This window comes from Neodiprion pinetum, chromosome 3, assembly GCF_021155775.2.
Source record: "Neodiprion pinetum isolate iyNeoPine1 chromosome 3, iyNeoPine1.2, whole genome shotgun sequence".
Lineage (NCBI taxonomy): Eukaryota > Metazoa > Arthropoda > Insecta > Hymenoptera > Diprionidae > Neodiprion > Neodiprion pinetum.
Window position 1 is genome coordinate 18,075,681 of NC_060234.1, and position 19,550 is coordinate 18,095,230.

Here is a 19,550-nt window from a genome sequence, read left to right on the forward strand (position 1 = left end):
TGATGTATATACCATGCCTCGAATATTCTTGACTCTACCTGAACAGACCCGTTCGGTTTTAATTGGGCCGGGTGAGCGCGTCGCGTAACTGTCGGTCAGGTATAAAACCTCATCCCGGAGCAACGGACGCTTACTCATAACTTCCTCAATTTTGCTTCAATCGACTTGAAATTTTAACACAATATTCTTGACATATTGTGCAATCAATTAGAAAAATAAAAAAAAATTGAAAAAAAAAAAAATTTAATACGTTACCCCCCCCTTAATCAAAGTATTCAAATATATTAGAGTCAGTTATTCCGTTAAATCCTCTCACCAATCTACGCTGCAACTCGTCACATCCAGAGTATTCTCAAGAGGTAGGCCAATTAATTAAATCTTTTATCCAATTATTACTCCTTCTTCGGTTCATTCGATTAGAGCGACAGAATGCCCGTTGTCCGGTGTATTTCAATACTTAATCGGTAATTGGTGACCCAAACTACTGATGTGAGTCTAGCTGTGGCTGTGTGAATGATTCCGGTGTCTAACATCTGGAAATTTCCACCAGGTACCGTTCGACGTCACAGTAGGAAAAATGCATCCCGTAAATCAGTGGAGCCGGAACGCCTCTGATTGGGGCTTGAAAAGTCACTGGATTCCGGGTTCGTAGACACGGAACAAATTCCGGACTGTGGGACGGCAGCCTCGCTCTGGACCGATAGCTATATGTATATTAAATATAATAGTTCCATGATGCCGCACATATTTACGTTTATTATAATTATTATAATTTTGGTCACTATATCACTGTATTACTATATTTAAAGGATCAGAACGTCCGGAGCGACGCTGGTGATAAAACCGTGCACAATTAAATCTCGGAGTTTCGCGGACGCCTGTTCTGCCTCTCCGCCTTAGAGATTGGACTCTTGTACCCTAGTCTCCGTGGTCAACTGCTTCGCCGGCTATAGACACATAAAACACGAGAAGAAAGGAGATAAAAGACGAAAAAATAAAGTTAGCCACGGTGCATGCATCAATTACTGTACATACATACGTAACCGTTGCTGAGAACACAGCCGTCCTCTTCCACTTATTTGAGAACTCTGATAGCATTGCATTACCACAGCAAGAAAAATAAATGTTGCCACACAAATTGACTAGTAGGAGTGGTAGCATTGATATAATAATAGGAAACATTGAAAATTTGTTTGCTTTCTATCTCGAGAGTGCGCTGGTGGTGCGCTGCGTTAAAATTGTGTTACCAACAAACGTGAAGGAAAACTCAAAAGTTCTACTATCCTTTGGTTATTTCATCACCCAGCTCGATTCAAGTGGTAATACTTGCAATCTGTGTCGAATCAAGAATCCTGTCCTAAACTGTCCTAAAGCAGTGAGTGTCACCCCATTGCACTAATCTTCAGTCGAATGAGCCTCTAGTTTGAAATAGACAGGAATACTTAACTGAAATATTTTGCTGTTGTGTGGTTCGTAATGAAAGAGTAATGACTGGGTGTTCAGTTCGAGGATGTTCGAATTCCCGAGAAAAAGGTTTTCTAATGAAAACATTACCAACCGATCCAGATAGGAGAAGACTTTGGCTGACAGCTATCAATCGGCCTGCTCTTATGAAGAGTAAAGCACCTGCTTTATGTGAGGTATGCGAATGTATGTATGTGTATATCTTTCCATCATACGACATTCAGTAAAAATATGTTACTGACTAGAACCATAGTCTTGTATACAAGACCGTGATCAGAACTGTATAAGCTGAAAGTATTTAGTTGCTTACAATAAAGTTAATGCATTCTGCCCCACAAATGCCAGGTACATTTTGACAATGATTGCTGGGAAATGCCGGGTGTTGGTGGGAAACGGAAGCTGAAAGATGATGCAATGCCAACCCTCTTCCTGAATTACGTTGGCAGAAAACAGCGTGATGATGTGCCAATTGTTACTCCACCTCCAAATTATGTATTCGAAGTAATGGTTCCCGACCTAATCATCCAAACAGACATGACCAGGGTGAACCAGCAACACGCAGTTATTACTCCATCTTCAAACTATGTATATGAAGTGATGGTTCCAGAACTAATCGTCAAGGCAGATGTGAACAAGTCGACAGAAGAACCAAAACCTAAAAGTTCAAACACAGATCACGAACATTGTAATAAATTATATGACAGATGCTACCAAAGATTGATGTACTTAAAAAAAAAATTAAAAGCGTATCGAGCTGAAAATAAGCGGTTGCGAGCCTTGACTTGTGATGGAGATACGTGTAAAGGCATCCTGAATGATGCCGAGATAGAAATACTTGAAAAAAGATATAAGAGGTGTGAAAAGTGGTCCAAAGATACATTAGAACAAGCTTTGTGGCTCAAGTTAGCGTGTGGAAATGCTGGATACACTCAACTAAGAAAACAAAATATCCCACTGCCATCACTGCAAACACTAGCCCACATGCGACACGTTGAATTTGACTGCTGAATTAAAATACAGTAGAATCTCAATTAACTTATTCTACAAAACTTCACACGATAGAAATAAAACACTACTTTTTATGTCATAGTTGCATGTTGCAAACAACATATTGTTTGTTATATAATGTAAAGCAAGGCAACAAATTAAATTACATTTCACTTTCTGTCATCCAAGTACAAATAAGATCTTGAAATTTAGTAGTCACTGCGTGATGGATGGAAAGGAAAAATCATAAAGTAATAAGTAACAAAGTTCTATAAATCAAGATTCATCATTTACTGTATGAAACGAAATGACTGTACATCATACTGAGACCCTGGTTTGATTACATTCATAACAACGGGTATGTGGGATAATTGTTTTTTACTACTGAACACGATAATGAGATCAAATTACAAGATACTAAGTTACTAAAGATCACGGAAATGATAGCCAGATTTCCCATAATGAGTTTGCAACTTGGTGCTAGTAAGAACAAAAGCAACTACATGGTTCACAGTTGGATCAGAGATTAAAGCAGCTAAACCTAGATAGTGATCTATACAGAGTGTTTCTATCGAAGTGCTAACAAGATATAATAGGATTTAAAAAAAAGGAAAGAATCTAGCCAAAAAAATTTTCGGTTTAGAAAATTACATAATGAGATAGACTCAGACAAAATATTAATCATTTTGCATCGCTTGCCAATAGGGATCTAGATACAATAAATCAACACAATACATACGTTCACAAACACAATACGTAGAATTTTTACGTGTGGATTAATTTATATTCCGTTTTCATTGCAGTCTCAGTTGTAAAATGGTGAACTCATAGTTTTGTTGGCATTGTAAAGCATATTGTTCAAAATGGAAGTCAAACTCTTTAAAGCTTACTTTGGACTCACAAGGAAACAGAAAAATTTATTTTACATTGTGAATAAACGTTAAAGACTATCAGTTATTTGATAGGGTTGATTGTTACTCCTACTACTCCATGTCAATTACATTTCTAACTCTTAAGTTTACTTTTTTCGTTCTCACGCTGATACATCTCCAAATCATCACAATATAAGGTTATTAAATATAATTGACGTGTGTAAATATTGTAAATCAGATGTTATGCAAATAATTATTTGATATATGAACTATCATATCATTTCCGAACAATGTGACTTATATAGGGCATTCCATGCCAACTCAAACAATGTTGAACCCTCATCACTTTTGATATTGTTCAAAAAAATTTTACCAGATTGTCCCAACTCCAAAACAGTACCCAGAATTGTTTCAGATTTTTTTGAGTAAATTTGTATTACTGATGATTTTCGAAAAACAACATGTCTTATACCGTAAATTGAAAATTTGAAAAAATATTCAAAAACCTTGTGTCAAGTATAAAAATTTTTAGGCCTAGACCCAGCGTGGGCTGGCGATCCCTTCTGCTCTTTTCTGAGCTTTCTAAAGAAATAAAAAAGAATTGAAAAAATTATCATTAGGGTGGTATTTTTTTTAATTTAATTTTTTTCTTCTTACGTACCCGTTGAAGTTAGTTGTTGGCCTCAAACGAAGCTTTGTAAAACCGGAATTCTGTATCAAAATACTAAAAGATGACTCGTCCAGTTTAAATGTTTCAAATACTAACCGCCATAACTCGAAAACTATCCCAGTTGGGAAGCTGTTTTTAGTTTCGTATTATAAATAATGAAATTTTCTAAAAAAAAAAAGATCCAGACTACTATACACCTAAATATTCATCTTCTATTCGATTCGAACGTGTGTAAAGTGGATGGAAAGTTGCTCATTTCGAGTAGAGACTTCATTACTTCCCTAGGGAAGTAATATGCAATATAACAAAACTGAATGATTTTATTTAAGAATGAGTGTTCTTACATTTGATTTATATAAGTAAAATCAAATATGAAACGTAATTATTTTATTTTGCCCTACATCATACATGCACAAAAAAGGGCCTATACGTGCACTTATTGAAAACAGTACTGTGTGTAACAGGAGGAGCAGGCAATTACTTACTACTCGTATAAGATGATGATGCTCAAGTCGAAGTCGCGGTTGCCGAGGACACCCGGCATCATCTTACCCATTAGACATAGCCCATTTCTCTCCTTTGTTGCACGATGTACTATTATAAATTTCTGGCAGCAACAGGATATGTATGTTTCGTTCAGCTGCCATTATTTTTCGAGTTAACTATTTACACCAAATGAGAAAAAGCTCGGGATTGTCACGGTATTGTAGTTTGCAAATAATGATTCAAGCAAAATTCAAAGATAAATTTACTTTTGCGAAAAACCATAGTTCATACCTAAATTCGGAAGTTAGGTATCCAAGAGATCGATAACGCGATTCTTAGAGTACAATTTTGAAGAAATTATTACTGACACGATTGCTTTTATTTTTATTTTAAGGATCGATATTTGTCCTCACAACATATAGTCTTCTCGGAAATCGGTTACAACGATATGTTTGACATATTGTCTTAAAATCTAATTGAAAGTATGACAATTCATACATATCTTTGAAATTTACGAAAGCAAATATCCATTTATTATTTCTCCCTTCCCCAATGTCCCTATTTTTAATATATTCTGTAAATATGAAATTTTGTTTCTGAATAATCCAAAAGTGTTGCATGAACTCTGAAAATATTAGATATATTTTGATACAACTTCGTAAATCTTACAATTATCTATAGTACTATAATTTCTTTGTAAACTTGGCTACCAAGTTGTCCAGAGCTACTGCAAGTTCCACACAACATAATGCAAAGTTAACCGATACAGATTCTTCCTTTTTCAGCTTATCGCAGTTTACTGAAAATGTTTTGCAGTGATCAAAATAATCATGCGATTCTGTTTATGCAGTGTTTCGCGTATCATGCCACATGAAGTACCTTGCTACTTTCATTTCGACGATCGGGGTCGCGGCTTTTTTTACTTCTCTCGCACTTGCCCATTTATACGTGGCACAATTTTTTTCGAGTCGCCGTGTGTATCTCTCACGCACGTCTTTATTCACTACACGCGTACAATAAATCCCGCGTCAATAATAAAATACAGCGTATTGCAAATATTCTATATTCACCGTACGTGATCTTCAAATCATCTGATAGCCAATAGAATCCTGACGTACCGGTATCCTTAGTATTGGCCTGTAACATAATCTACAACATGCACATACAAAGAAAGAAAATTAATCGTAATTGTTGAATGTACAATTTGACAAAGTTTATCATTACATGAACTGTGGTATTGCTAGAAGTGGCGAATAACTTTATAGTTAATCCAACGATCCAAACCTCTTATATTCTCACAGCGTGTAATCATTATTGTGCCGAAAAGCTGTTGATTTTTCTCGGTACTTTCTTACCAGAAAGTTGTGTAATCGCTTGCATCGATTACTATAACTAATTTCCGGTTCGTGAAGTATATATCATCTCAATCTTGAATATTATATATTCAAAAATTTTTGGTAACTGATTATGTCATGTCCTTCAAATTTGTCAGGTGTAAATTTCACGTAACAGCAATGAGAGTGAGGATGTTAATAATGATAAATACGCACGGAGCACGGTGAAAGTTGGGCGAAAAGCGAATTACACGCACGTGCATTGGTGAGCATCTGAAAGTGTGATTGAAATGATTGAATTTGGACTATAAATTCTGAGCTTGACATTGGTTCGAAATTATTTTTTATCGATGCTTGGCACGCAGCAAAGGCTGTGGAACTCAAAAGTACTCGCAATTCGCAGCTTTCTCCAAGTTCATTCTGGGTCAAAATCACGGTTACACGAGTTCCGTGATATCTTTACTAAAGTTTTAACCGTAATTATCAACCAAGTAGGTTTATGCATCCCCAAGCGGCACATCAACGTAGCCTAGAATTATTTTCAACTTATTGTTGGCGAACAATTGCTAAATCACCTAATTCAGATAATAAAAAGTGCTCATATTTCAAGACTGCGATAATTAATTGAGTGCCATCTATGAATACACTATCTCGTCTGAAAAAATCAAGCGGTAATCAAAATAGGAACCTACCGGCAGTTGACCTAGATAGTATGCAAATTCTCATGTCTTATGTGTTCGTGTAGGAATTCCGTATTTTAGTTTTCACGTTTCCAGTACGAGTGCTAATAGATTAAATTCCAAATATCCGCACATCCCTGCAGACAGTGATCGATCTTGCATGGTTTTTTTCTATATAAGATTATTTACAACCACTAACATATATAACAGCCAGTAGTACAACAGTTAAATGCAAGTCGGTAGGAAATTTGTCATGGGATGGTCAAAAGAAAGTATCTGCAGTTTCGGATAACTCGACGTGGCTTTTGAAGTATCGCTCGTTTCTAAGAAGTATTATTTATTGAGTTCTCGACAACTTAACAATATTTTGTTGCTGTCGGTCATTTTGGTTTTCAATTTGATATAATTTAACAGGACGGGCATATACAAGTGGCACAATGTTGACGTAAGATCGTTCTTTTGTGTAGTTTTATGGAATTCTGCGTTGTTCTACAGAGAGTCGCATAATGGCTCATGAAAGTATCAAGCCATACTCAACGCATGTTACTCGACTTGATGTTTTTTGGTATCTTGAACATGCGTGATATGCTGTACGCATAACGACTGACAGAATTAAATTGTAATATAATAATTTAGTAAGAAAGTATTCAAAAGTCACTCATCCTGAAGCCAACATCACAATAGCACTTTAAAAATTGAATTGTATAATTACCGAAGTAGATAAATAATTTTTTCAAACATGCAAACATGAAAGCTACGGATAATATTAATTGAAACATTGAAAACATACATGTGGCTAGAGCTCAATTAAACGTAACGTTTTAACAAAAGGTGTGATTTAGCAATGGATTGTAATTTATAGTTTTTTTAATGTATTTAAAGTAATACACATAACGCATTAAAGATATTGGAAAGTAGCGAAAATAGTCGGCTGCTGTGCGAAGCTGTATATTTGAATTTTAGAGATCTACCACCGAGTGAAATCTCGCAGGCCTTGGTGACTAAACTGCCATAATGACGGATTAAAATCAAGCGCGAAGCAAGTTCAGAATAAATCTGAACGTCTCTGTATCACGAAACCTACACGGTAGGTCTTCGCAATATCTAAATTCCTGAGGCAAGTAAGAGGACGTCATTTGGACGTGCAGACGAAGTGAACGCAATAAGCAAAGAACCTCGGATAGCCGGAGAAGAGAACCGGTACCCTCCACTAAGCCGACTTCAACCGAGTTTCGGCTTGGATATAAAAGCTACCTCCAGGTATGCTCCGTTTAGTTTCGTTCCAGTACATCTGATCATAAGTCCGAATACGTAAAGTGAGTACCTTAGCCAAATATTATGCTGATTGATGCATCAACATCCGGTTACCAACGTAGAACGTGTTTCTAACAATGTTAAAAAGTGGTATCAATTTATGTGTGATTATAATATGCAAGCTAATACGCTATAGTGAAGGATTACGTAGAAATTGAGCGAATATTAATTTCATTTCTTCATTATTCAAATCTAGGGAAAAAACAGTTTCCATTTGATAAATTACATCATCAGTAAAAGAAACGTCATCCGGACTTAATACGAGAACTAGTCAATCGAATTCTTTGACACAATTATAGCCAATTCTTTGGAAGTGCTTGTGTAGCTACAGAACACAAAGTGACCAGTACATGGTCACGTGACGTACACTTTTATCCAGATATTTCTTCTTATTTATACTAGAATCTTGGGGTAAAATAACCATGGTTCAACAACTGTATATTTCCAGAGTTATTTCCATATTTTCACGGTTGTCCGTTACGTGCAGGGAATATTTAAATACGCTCTGGCTGATGAATATGATACTTTACTGTCGACATCGAAAGTCGAGATATTTTTAACATGTGAATCGCAGCTATTATACTAATTCATATTTTGTCATTAAAATAGAGAAAGTTGAATATTGAATACGTGATAGTCTCACCACGGTGAAAGTATTGTATCTTCACTGGGCAATTCGCTCACGATTATCTTACCTCGGTTATTGCTAAATCAGAACATGCATTCATTTTTCCAACGTTCATCATTACGACATTATCGGTAATAGTTTGAACAACAGCAGCTTTTGTGGTTTACTTCGTGATATTCACTGTAATCACGTATCCTATATAGCATGCAGATTGTTGCGGTTCGCACTTTCGCTACTTTACTTACTGTGCAACTTATCTCACGATTAAATATACTATTCAAACTTACATCTAATGCACAATGGGGAAAAATGGCTTTGGAAAAACTCGAAGGAAAAACGACCGTTGAATGAGGACATTTTTTTCCTTCTACATTTCAGTTTTTCGGCCCATTTTTAAACTCGCGGGCCACGGAAATAATTATTTCTTTTGCTTGCACCATTGACCTTTACTTATGTTTCAGATGAATACGTACGTGCTCTTTTTGGTTGCGGCATTGGGCGTTCTATCAATAGCAACTGCATTTCCGCAGAAGGAGGGGCAAATCTTCAGTAACGAAGCAATAAAGCAGGCCCAAAACACTTTCCTAATCCCCAAAGATGCTACCATCCAGAAAGTCCAGGAAGGCATTGAGTTGGCAGCTTACGAATCGATCCCTGGCGACCAGAAGATCAACCTTTTCGAAATCCTTGGCGAACAGTTCCCTCCTGAGGTCGTAAATAATCTTCAAGCGCAAGTTGACCAAGTTGGACGCAACTGATTATTATTCAAGACGCAGCCTATTCGACTAGCTACATAAGATGGTCGACTTGATATCAACCTGCACTCAATTATCGTATTTATTCATTAAGTCATGCCCTGTACGATCACGAGTTGTATACCTTTTATATTTTCGTAAATAAATATGTACAAATTTTTAACCGATTGACAATCGTATCGCCAAACTTTTCAAAATTTATGCGAAAACAAAAAACAAATAACAAAAACGAAAAATCTCACAACGAAACAAAAAAAAAACTGATATTGTGATAAATCAATCATGCGATAATTGACTCCAATATGAAAGATTAATTTCAACGGCGTTATGAAATAAATGCATAAAAATACGTAGATATTTTGTCAAATAATATATCTAACTTGGCAATTCTGTCCCGAGAAAGTTACAGCACAGTTTAAAAGGTACACTTTCACTTCATGCCATGCAAGTGTAGTTAAGCAACACTTCGATCTTTCGCGTCATATTGATGCACGGCGTCGGTAATTATTTTTTGAAGACAAATAATACAAGTTATATAACTGCGTATAAATTATGTACTTGGATGAAAAGTTTGAATATCACGTTACAGTGTTATCGATATTAATTAGAGATAAATAATCAATAAACTAACTTGAATGCACTAGATATGATTTGTAGTCAAAGTTCTTTTGCACGGAAAGACGGAGATCAAGATTTTAATTCACACAGATTTGATATCTACGAATCTACATAAATTGAAGAATTTCAGCTATTTTCACCTACTTCGAAATCAGAAAATTAATTTTTCTTTGTTAAATTTCTATTGGCACGAAAAATCGATCTTCAACGATGCAATATTTGAAAACTATAAGTTAAATCGAAAGAAAGAAAAATACGAGTGTTCTTGCAGGTGGTACTACTGGGTGCCTGAAAAAAAGATGGGCTTGCACATTTATGATTTTCAAATTCGGTATGGAGTACCAGCATTACACATACATAGTATTAATCCAATCTGAGGAAACAGACATCCCTATATTTTGTTGATCAATAACCTGGACAATGTGAGAATTACTAAGATGTAAGTTTCACAATATTTCATTTATTTAATAAAAACAATTGACGGTCGCTATAGTAAATATAGGAAAGTTGCGTATATTTTGGGATATAAAAATCATGAGATAATGTTTGTACAGTAATGATAAATAAGTTACAAATGATGAGAGCTTGAATCTATAGAGTGTTAGAGGAAAATATATTTGAACAGAATTATAAAAAGTTGCCTAATATGCAGTTTTTTCTCGTGTACAATTGCATATGATTAATATCTTCAATTGTAAAACTTCTTGTTGCATTGAAATATCTGTAGTTTTGTTAAAGACAGTACATCATATCTGTACCCAACTACATTACCGATCTGATTCAACCAGAAATTCAGAATTGTATCATAAATTTTTGCACATTAAACCGTTTTTACATCTGAAAAATTGAGTAGAATGTACGAATCGAATCTCTCGACTGTTCCCAGAAAATTAGTTCAATTTTGTTTTGATTGCAAGTATTAAAAAATAAATTTTCGAATAGCTAACTATCCATTGGATAAAAATATCTGACAATTTCAATTTTCGTCAAATTAATTTGTTAGTGTAATCGAAAAATCTACCTGTAATTCTATAATTAGCAGTATAACTTATAGAGCAATCAAGAAGGATATTGATGTATGAAGTTGAACGTGAGTTGAATTCAGATAACAAAGTTTGCGCTCAATTACGGTATTTTAATAATTATAGCAATAACTGTTTTCACGTTAAAATTATATTTAATTCCAAACTGTAGTTATTTGGTGAACGGTAAGTAAATAAGAATTATTGTAAATTATTTTACAAAAAATCCTACCATATCATTTAAATTTTCAGTTTATGCTCGAATTTGTATCATTATTTATTCAGCTTAAAGAGGAAATCATAAAACATATTTGATCGTGGAATAAAATGAAGAATGCTATTTAGATTCAATAAACTTAAGTTGCTAGGGCAAAATTATATCAACAGAACGAAAAGAATTTTGATACTTTATTCTGCACTATCTTTTATGGGAATTATGCACAACTTCGATGGGAAAATAAATATTGAACTTGACCTCCGAATCATACGTGTATGTAGTTGTAATATCGTAAGTCTTGTAGTAGTTGCAGACCTCTCGAATGAAGCATCACAAGCTGTTGTTCATTCCAACATATAATTGTTGTTTTTCGCTGTGATTTTCAGTCCATAACATTTCTTTTAATTATTATATTATTATCATTATTCAGTGTCGTTTAGGGTAGCGATAGACTATGGTTTTTAAAAATTTTTCTTTACCATTATCATTTTTTTCTCGGTTGAAGATATTTGTAAGTGATTCTTAAGCCTCATTGTACACCGAGTAAGAAAAATGACGTTATGTGATTACACATCATTAAATGTGCATACTAAGAAATGTATGCAAAAAAAAAATGTAATACTTAAAAGTAGCAATACAACGGATATACAAAGTAAAAAAAAATTATCAAGTTCTGCTTATGTTCACCACGCATTTAGGTTTATGTGATGCACTGTTTAAGACTGTATTAGTCCCGGCTTAAGATTTATTTCCTGTAACATAAACATACACATCAGTTTAACGATTATATCATACTCCGAAAATGACGTATAAATAAAATAACACTAAATAAAGTGATCAAACAATAACATATACCCATTAGTCGTTTTACGTACCTAGACCTCTTGGAACTTTTTCCATTTCTCTCAGAGCTCTGATCACGGGAGCGTTTTCTGCTACTGGATGATGAATGTGAAGATTTGTGTTTGTCGTGTCTGTCACTCTTCTTGGGGCTACTTGAAATAAACATTGAACAGAGTTTAGTTTTTTTGAAAAATAATGTTGAGAAAATGTGAATCACCTGTGTCTGGATGATTTGGAAGGAGACACTTTCTTGTGTGACCCTCCACTCCGAGACCGATCCGATCTTTATCAAATGATAAATTCCATTTTAGTAGCAATGCAGCACAAATATAAAAAATTAAAAATTAAGATTTGGTTTTATTTAGTGTTGTTTGCGTAATACCTGTGTTTTTCTGAGGATTTTCTGTCTCTGCCGCTCGATGAGTTTCTGCTCTTTGAACTGGATGAACTCTTATGCTTTGAACTATGCCTTGTGAATAAATAAAATAGGATAAGTATCTATTTTACTATTTTCATTGGAATGAATTATGTATTGAAGTCGATATTATTTACATGGATTTACCACATCTACAAAAGTACAATTTTTCTGTTCATCACTATCATAACTTTAGCACTACTTTTGAAAAGTTATACACACCTATTCTTGGAAGGAGATGATGATGACCCTTTCCCAGATTTTTGTTTACCAACATTATTGTAATCATCCTGAAATCGAACGTCTCCTCTTTCTTTATCTTCTTCTGCAGCCTCTCGTTCGAGATCAGACCAATCCTTCCCAGATTCTTCAGAGGTTCCTAATTCCTCTGTTGTGAAAATCAGAGTAATCGAAAATCATTATCACGGGTTATATGGTTTTTATTTATATACTTGCGACATTATCCCTATTCCTTTCATGTTAAATGTTATCAATAAAGCGATGGAATAATATACTCGTATGTTATACGTAATTAAAGATTGCATTCTTATATCTCATAAAGTAGAAAAATATTAAACTAGGACTTTGAATCGACTAATAATTGTAAGTTTGAGTTGAAGTATGAATGAACAATTTAAATCAGGAATGTTATTGATTACCTTCACTATCAGAATCTTCGGAAGCCTCCGAATATTCTGAGTCATCATCAGATTCGTCCTCACTTTCGATGTCTGTTGGCTGAAAACGGGAATAAATATGATAATGGAGAAGATGTAATTCACATTTCGAATTTACAATTATCATTAATCTTCTCTCTATTCATTATAATTTACCTCATAGGCATCATCTTCCTCTTCTTCTTCATCTACATCTTCATTATCATCATCGGACTCTGGGTCAAGGAAAGTCCAACCACCGCTATCGAAAAATCCCTCAGGATCATCCGTGATTGTTTTCATAATTTTTGTCCAATTCAAGGATTGTACACCTTCGGAGTATCTGATATCACAAGAGCTGGAAAGAAGAAAATTTTTTAAAAATAATATTCATCTCGTTTTATGACATTTTAAGCATTTAGACATTTATATAACCATAGAAATTCAAGTGTCCAACTTACTTTAGCCACTCTTTAACATGATCGATCATGTTCATTGGGACTGCATTGACCATAGATACTTTTCGATGGTAATCCTTAAATACAAATATCATGTCGAAGTTCTTCAAATGAAATTGAACTCGTTCAAAGTGAACGAGCTCCACATCTTCAAGTGTGATCACAAATGGGGGCTGGAATAATACACTTTTAGTTATACTATTTTCAGAAGTAAACACAGCTATACTAAACCAAGTAATTGAGCAATATATTTTAGCAGAGTAATTATTATGAATTATCTACTGTGTATTGGTAATATTGATATTTTACCCATTCTGTAAGGTTAACAAGACAACCGCTTGTAGGTTGCAGTAGTACGGTGCTGCGGAAAGGTGCACCTGGGAAACCCAGCTCCCTGAATGGTGTATCAAATTCTATCTCTTGCTTGGTCATTCCTTCTACCTAGAGGGCAAGTATTAGTAAAGGAGATTCAATATTTGGGTTGCGGTAGCAGAGTTATAACAGCTTGAAATAACTTACAATCCATTTCAAATTACAGGGCTCAAGGTAGCGAGAAAAATTAATTTCTTATTCTGGGCCGTTTTCAAATTTGATTAGTCAACCTAGCTCAATGTTCAAGATTCTCCAAGTTTCCAAGATATATTCGAAAAATATTTGGCGGAATAATTTCGCAAGCAATAAAATTTTTGATACCTCGATAAGATGTATGTTTAATCCTCTACTAATAACATTAATTATTATGTGCACGATCATTTAGATGATTCAAGGTCAGAGTGTTATACACATCATTCTGCTCATCGTTAACAAAAGTTTGTACGAAATTAACGGTCTGCTAAACATTATAAAATACTATGACAAAATTAACTTCAAGTTTCTGGTGCACAGTGAGACATAAATGTTATTCACCGAGTCTTTGGTCATTCTGTTTCCTACTCTCAATTTTTGATATAGGTAGAACGTAAGAGATTCAAATCCTTCGTGTACTTCGCTTCAAACGAAAGTTAATCATACATTACGAATTTTCTAGACTTTCTTTCATCAGTTAAAAAAAATCTTCTTCATTCTTTCAACTTCTGCCCGATTATTAAAATTCCTAGTTTTTATGATTGCTCCGAATGTTGTACATTGACCCTGATGAAATGAGTAAAATACAAAAGCATAGAAGATATACCATGAGGATTTGATGAAACAGACCTTTTCAGCCAACCAAGGGTACTCAGGGCTTTACGTAAAATGCTACAGGTTAGCTTCATCACCAGCGTGATGGGTCAGGTTCACCCAATCCTTACGGTACGTATTCAAATGTACCATCCATGTCGTACTTTTTCGCAAAAACTCTTGAAAGCAGTTTTCAATTTGTGACGAAGTTCGCGTTCTGACTGCTCAGCAGCTAGATCATCACGGTCATGCATGTGTTGATGTTTCCCCAGATCTGTTGTAATTTCTCCCACTTCTGTGTAGAATTGAACATCGACATGTTTTTTCTTGCCAAACATGATAGCGTGCTGAAATCCATCAAAAATAAATATAACATCAGGAGATGATTAGGTTTGTAAAAAAGATTACAGTGAAATTTACACTTACAGGAAAATTTGCGATTTATAATTGTCGAACTGCGATTTTCAAATACTCACTTTGAGATGGAAGTGTAGAAGAATGATCATTTCTCCGTCACATGGTTGGAAAAATGCATTTTTAATATTATTATACAGAATGTCTACTTTGTCTCCTCTAACTGAAGTGTAACGGAAGCCATTTGTATGAGCTTCTAGACCTCCCGTCATCCTTTTGCTAACAATATTTGGTCGAATATACAGATCTTTTAACTTTGGATTTCCTTTGTTTTGAGAAAGAACAAGTGTATCTTGTTTTACTAGATCTTCCTTTTCTCTTTCTTCTGCTTCTCTATTCTTGAACTTTTTCTGTACTTCTTTTATTAGTCTGAACGCAGTATTCAAATTCGATGATGGCGCAGATATTTCGCCAGGCTCTTTGACATTTGTACTTCGATATGTTCTGAAAATTGTTTAAAAGAAAATAAAAGACACTTCAATATTACAGTCAATCCCGTGTTTTCCGAGTATAAGCTGACTCCTAATTCTGGAACAGTATTTCAGGGAGTTTTTCTTAGTTACCCACGTATAAGATGGGGGCGATTTTGGCGAGTATTATAAATGACAAAAAACCTCAGTTTATAATCGGAACAATACGGTACTTGATTTGGGTATTAAAAATAATCCAACACTTAATGTAATCTTAGTATAATCATTTGTACTAAAAATTCTGTCAATATTTAACATTTTCAAGGTATAATCATATACTGACACTTCTTTGACAAACGTAGCATCCGGTTGTGGATAGGTACCACCTTCATTTCGGCCCATCGTTGCCCCGGGATGAAAGAAGTTTATTCTGAGGTAGGTATAGTCTCCTTCAACGGACTGAGATATATTCTTTATAGTTGAAATGTGAAATGGTACTGGTATACTGAATATTGGCAGGATAACGGTTTCGTATTTTTTATCTGAAAGTAAAACAAATATTGCGTATTGTTGATACTATTTTCAGGCGTTTGATCATCTGAAATAGCAAATGTAGGCATATTATCCTTACCAACATAGAGCTTTAGTTCTTTCACTTCCGTTTCGCGCGGCATGTGACTGAGACTCTTATAAGACACGGTAGATTTTCTCACTTTCTCTTCTTCTTTTCCTCCAGATTGTTGGGCCAAGCGAGCTTTTGCAATTTCGTTGAGTTGCTGCGCTAGTTCCTTTTGATGCTGTTTCCGCTTCTCTTCTGAACTATGTTCTGTACGCAGCTTTGATTCTATAACGGCTGTGCGCTTACCTCGTCCCAAAATTTCTGGTTTTGGTGTATTTTCTTTGCCACTTTCCTCTTCTTCCTCCTCTTCATCGTCCTTCAAATATATTCCAATATTCTTTACCTTTTTTTTAGATGGAGTCAAGACAGTAGCTGGTTGGCCCTGAAATATTATACAAATTATCATTCAATATAATAAGTTAGTAAATGTACTTCTGAGAATTCGTATTTAAAGTTTATAACTTTTTGAATATGAGGACCCCACCTCGTTAACCACGACTGTATCTCCTAAAAACAGGGCGTAAATTTTTCCTTCTTTTTCAGTTGCATCAGGGTTTGCAAGGTTGGAAAGACCGATATTAATATTAAAAACCATTCCCTTCTTAGCCAATGAATTCGTTTTAGGAGCCAGTAGCAAAGAGCTCTCCCTAAATTCAATGCCCATAGCAAATCCAAAGTTTTTTGTCAGATGGTCCAATAACTCAGGTCTCTCTGACTTGACGTATTGATGGCCAGTCTCATATACCTCGCTGATTTTTGCACCAGCTATCAATTTTTTCAATATTTCCTCTTCCAATTGAAGAAGAAAGTTATAATTGTCCTGAGAAAAAATGACGGCTTCGATAACAAATAGTAGTACAACATATTTGATACAGAAAATTCGCTGAAGTTTACTCTATACCTCGATACTTTTCGTTGGGTTCACCAGAAGTGTTCGAACTATGTTGGAACAGTAAGACTTGTAGCGAACTCCTAAGGAACAGACGATAACACCAAAGTGAAGTGTATTTTTATCGCTAACAACACTGAACTTTAAAGAGTAGTTGCCTCCGCTTTGAATAATTGCAGGGTAACACATATCAACTTGCGTCAAATCGACTCCAGTAACATATTTTTTGTTTGTTATAGCTGCATCTACTCCTTCAGCCAGTTTGGAATGTTTGACTTTCTGTAAAACACAAGCTTATGAATAAACATAATAATGTTTCATCACGTCGAAGGATTTGTCATTTAGATTCAGGTGTACTTTCGAAAAAAAAAACTCCAGTACCTTATCAGAATCAATTATTTCCATAATTTGGTCTTTCAGGTATTTTGTAAAAACGTCTACCGATACTAGACAAGCTTTTTTTATAGCTAATATTTCCATGTCTTCTTTTGGGCACATTACATAGGCTGCTGCGGCACTGATGTCAACCTAAAAATAGAAAAAAAGTTGACAAATAAAATTACAGAAAAAATTCAAGCATTTAGGTTAAATGAATACAATTAAATTAGCATACTGTTTCAAAGGATTTTGCTTTCAAAGCAGCCCTCCACGAATCCATAAATGGACCCGGGTAATGTTCCTTTGAAAAAACTCCCAGAGTTTTGCCCTTTTTGCTGTTCTTTATTACCTCGATTAGCTTGGCAAAATTAGCTTTATCCTCGTCCGTCTATATAACAAATAATGTAATTTCAGATTAAAAAATTTATTTCAATTTTAAAATGCATTTGAAATAAAATGATCAATAATAACGCACTAAAATATACCAACCAGACCTCAAGGCTTACTGCTAACAATTAAAAATGCGATAAAACATGAAAAATGAAGTCTCTTTACATGCTTTCTACTTTGCACTACTGCTATGTCTTTTGATCTTCATAGTGTAATATTGTTCGATATCTTATTTAAGTGTAACCAGGATATTCTCGAGTAACATTATTTATCAATAGTGAGTTTCATTGTGAGATAGAATTTATTTTGCTTATGGTATTAGATTATGACCATATCTTAAATAAATAATGCTTAGTCTAGATGGTCAGAATCTAACGAGCTAAGTATACTTCAATTCCAAATAAATGCTACAGTTAAATTACTCACCCTATCACGAACAAACAATTTTACTGGAGGGACTCCAGTGTCTTCAGTTTTCTGATTTTCTACACTACGTAAAAATTCAATCTTCTTCTTGCTGGCAAGAAAATTGATCGAGTCTTCAGCTAATATCATAATAGTATCGGTGAGCTCGTAACTAAGTAGCCAAGTCTGAAAAAGTTCCATGCATCTTTAAATATTTTATAGATATGCGGCATGAAGAACTATTGAAAAGATTGATGTTTAAAGATGTGAAAGATCGAAGACATCAAAATTCTACAAGATTGTAGTTTGCATTGTTGATGCAACAAAACATTGAAGAATAAAGAACCATGTTTTGGAACTTTAGAATTACTTCGAAGGAGTTGAGTTTGCAAAATAGAGATTTTTCTCAACATAGTTTTACATTGACATTATAAACTTTGACTTGATAAAATTCTTTTTATCAGTATACGTAGCCGGATGACAAGATTATGAAAATTGCAGTCAATAACAGACCAGCAAACCAGAGACACCTTTCGTGAAATGATACAAATATCATAAGATCGTTAAATAATGGTTACGATTAATGACGAATTCAAACTATCAATAACGTTAAAAGTAGGTCTGGCCAAAATTGAACCTTAAATTGACTATACTGTGCTTCCAAATGCCATGAACTCTAGGTTTCGCCAAATTTATTAATTAAGCAAGAATAATACAATGTTTACAACTTGGATTTAATCGTTTGTTTACATTAATTTTTTGTACACTCTGTAAAACAATTTATGATAGTTATACATCTAGAAATATAGAATGGATAATTGATAAATTTAGTTATATGATCAGTATCATACCTGGAGGGCTGTAGACTTGCTGTATACAATATCTTCGTCAATTCCGACCGCCGACACGAGACTATCCATCTTCGCAAAACTATCATCCGTGCCGGATTCACCATCCTGTATAAGAAGTAGACATGTTTATAAAGGCCAATGTATTAAGTAAAAGTTTTCAAAACGAGACTAACATCGTTATACTCACTTTCCACGCTGCGTATAAGCGTTTTATTCGCCGGAAAAATGTGTCTTTATCGAGAGATACGTTTGCCATGGTACAAAGTTTTTAGGTTGATCTTTGTACACAATAAATTATTACGTGAAGGATGACGTACTCCTTCTGAATTAAGGCGAGAATGATAAGACTTGTTGAAACATTCACGGTACACCGTTCAACTTCAACTCATCACGCATACTTGTGTTACCAAGATTCCAAAATTCCGACGGCACGCTCAAACTCCGACTTCCGATGCGGACATGGCGGGATTACAACCAAAGCCTGAGAGTTTGTATATGAAAGAAGGGGCAGCTTGTATCCCTTCCGAATTTCCGGAAATGTGGTTATGGTGGCTTTTACAGGCGTTTTTCACAGCCCTGTAATATCCGACCGGAACAACCACGGGTATGTTCCGATA

The 19,550-nt window shown here is 34.8% G+C and overlaps 3 protein-coding genes across 7 annotated transcripts; 2 read left to right on the top strand and 1 right to left on the bottom strand.

Annotated features, from left to right (window-relative positions):
* The first annotated feature begins 262 nt into the window (after positions 1 to 262).
* Positions 263 to 4,073, top strand: LOC124214966 (uncharacterized). 2 transcript variants are annotated; one of them, XR_006882244.2, is made up of 4 exons: positions 263 to 359; positions 551 to 710; positions 810 to 1,650; positions 1,810 to 4,073. XR_006882244.2 is itself a non-coding variant. In XM_046617776.2 (4 exons), exons 3-4 carry the CDS (start codon positions 1,488 to 1,490, stop codon positions 2,470 to 2,472), a joined length of 816 nt encoding a protein of 271 aa, XP_046473732.1. In that variant the 5' UTR covers positions 275 to 359; positions 551 to 710; positions 810 to 1,487; the 3' UTR covers positions 2,473 to 4,073. The 2 variants fall into 2 exon arrangements, 1 of the variants encoding a protein (XP_046473732.1); XM_046617776.2 differs by having other exon boundaries at positions 275 to 359; positions 810 to 1,640.
* A 3,626-nt stretch (positions 4,074 to 7,699) lies between these two features.
* Positions 7,700 to 9,353, top strand: LOC124214967 (uncharacterized). The gene is made up of 2 exons (XM_046617778.1): positions 7,700 to 7,809; positions 8,897 to 9,353. The coding sequence occupies exon 2, from the start codon at positions 8,897 to 8,899 to the stop codon at positions 9,191 to 9,193; it is 297 nt and encodes a 98-aa protein (XP_046473734.1). The 5' UTR covers positions 7,700 to 7,809; the 3' UTR covers positions 9,194 to 9,353.
* A 1,729-nt stretch (positions 9,354 to 11,082) lies between these two features.
* On the bottom strand, positions 11,083 to 19,540 carry dre4 (SPT16 homolog, facilitates chromatin remodeling subunit dre4). Of its 4 annotated transcripts, none has more exons than XM_046617764.2 (20): positions 19,121 to 19,540; positions 18,934 to 19,038; positions 18,104 to 18,268; positions 17,523 to 17,675; positions 17,291 to 17,437; positions 16,922 to 17,188; positions 16,505 to 16,840; positions 16,033 to 16,402; positions 15,745 to 15,943; positions 15,054 to 15,435; positions 14,742 to 14,924; positions 13,729 to 13,860; positions 13,423 to 13,592; positions 13,139 to 13,319; positions 12,965 to 13,043; positions 12,528 to 12,693; positions 12,273 to 12,359; positions 12,108 to 12,173; positions 11,923 to 12,042; positions 11,083 to 11,799 (listed from the first exon to the last, which is right to left on the bottom strand). In XM_046617764.2, exons 1-20 carry the CDS (start codon positions 19,187 to 19,189, stop codon positions 11,793 to 11,795), a joined length of 3,384 nt encoding a protein of 1,127 aa, XP_046473720.1. In that variant the 5' UTR covers positions 19,190 to 19,540; the 3' UTR covers positions 11,083 to 11,792. The 4 variants fall into 4 exon arrangements, with proteins under 4 accessions (XP_046473720.1, XP_046473721.1, XP_046473723.1 ...); XM_046617765.2 differs by having other exon boundaries at positions 11,923 to 12,039; positions 19,121 to 19,539; XM_046617767.2 differs by lacking the exon at positions 12,108 to 12,173 and having other exon boundaries at positions 11,923 to 12,039; positions 19,121 to 19,539.
* Between the last annotated feature and the right edge of the window lie 10 nt (positions 19,541 to 19,550).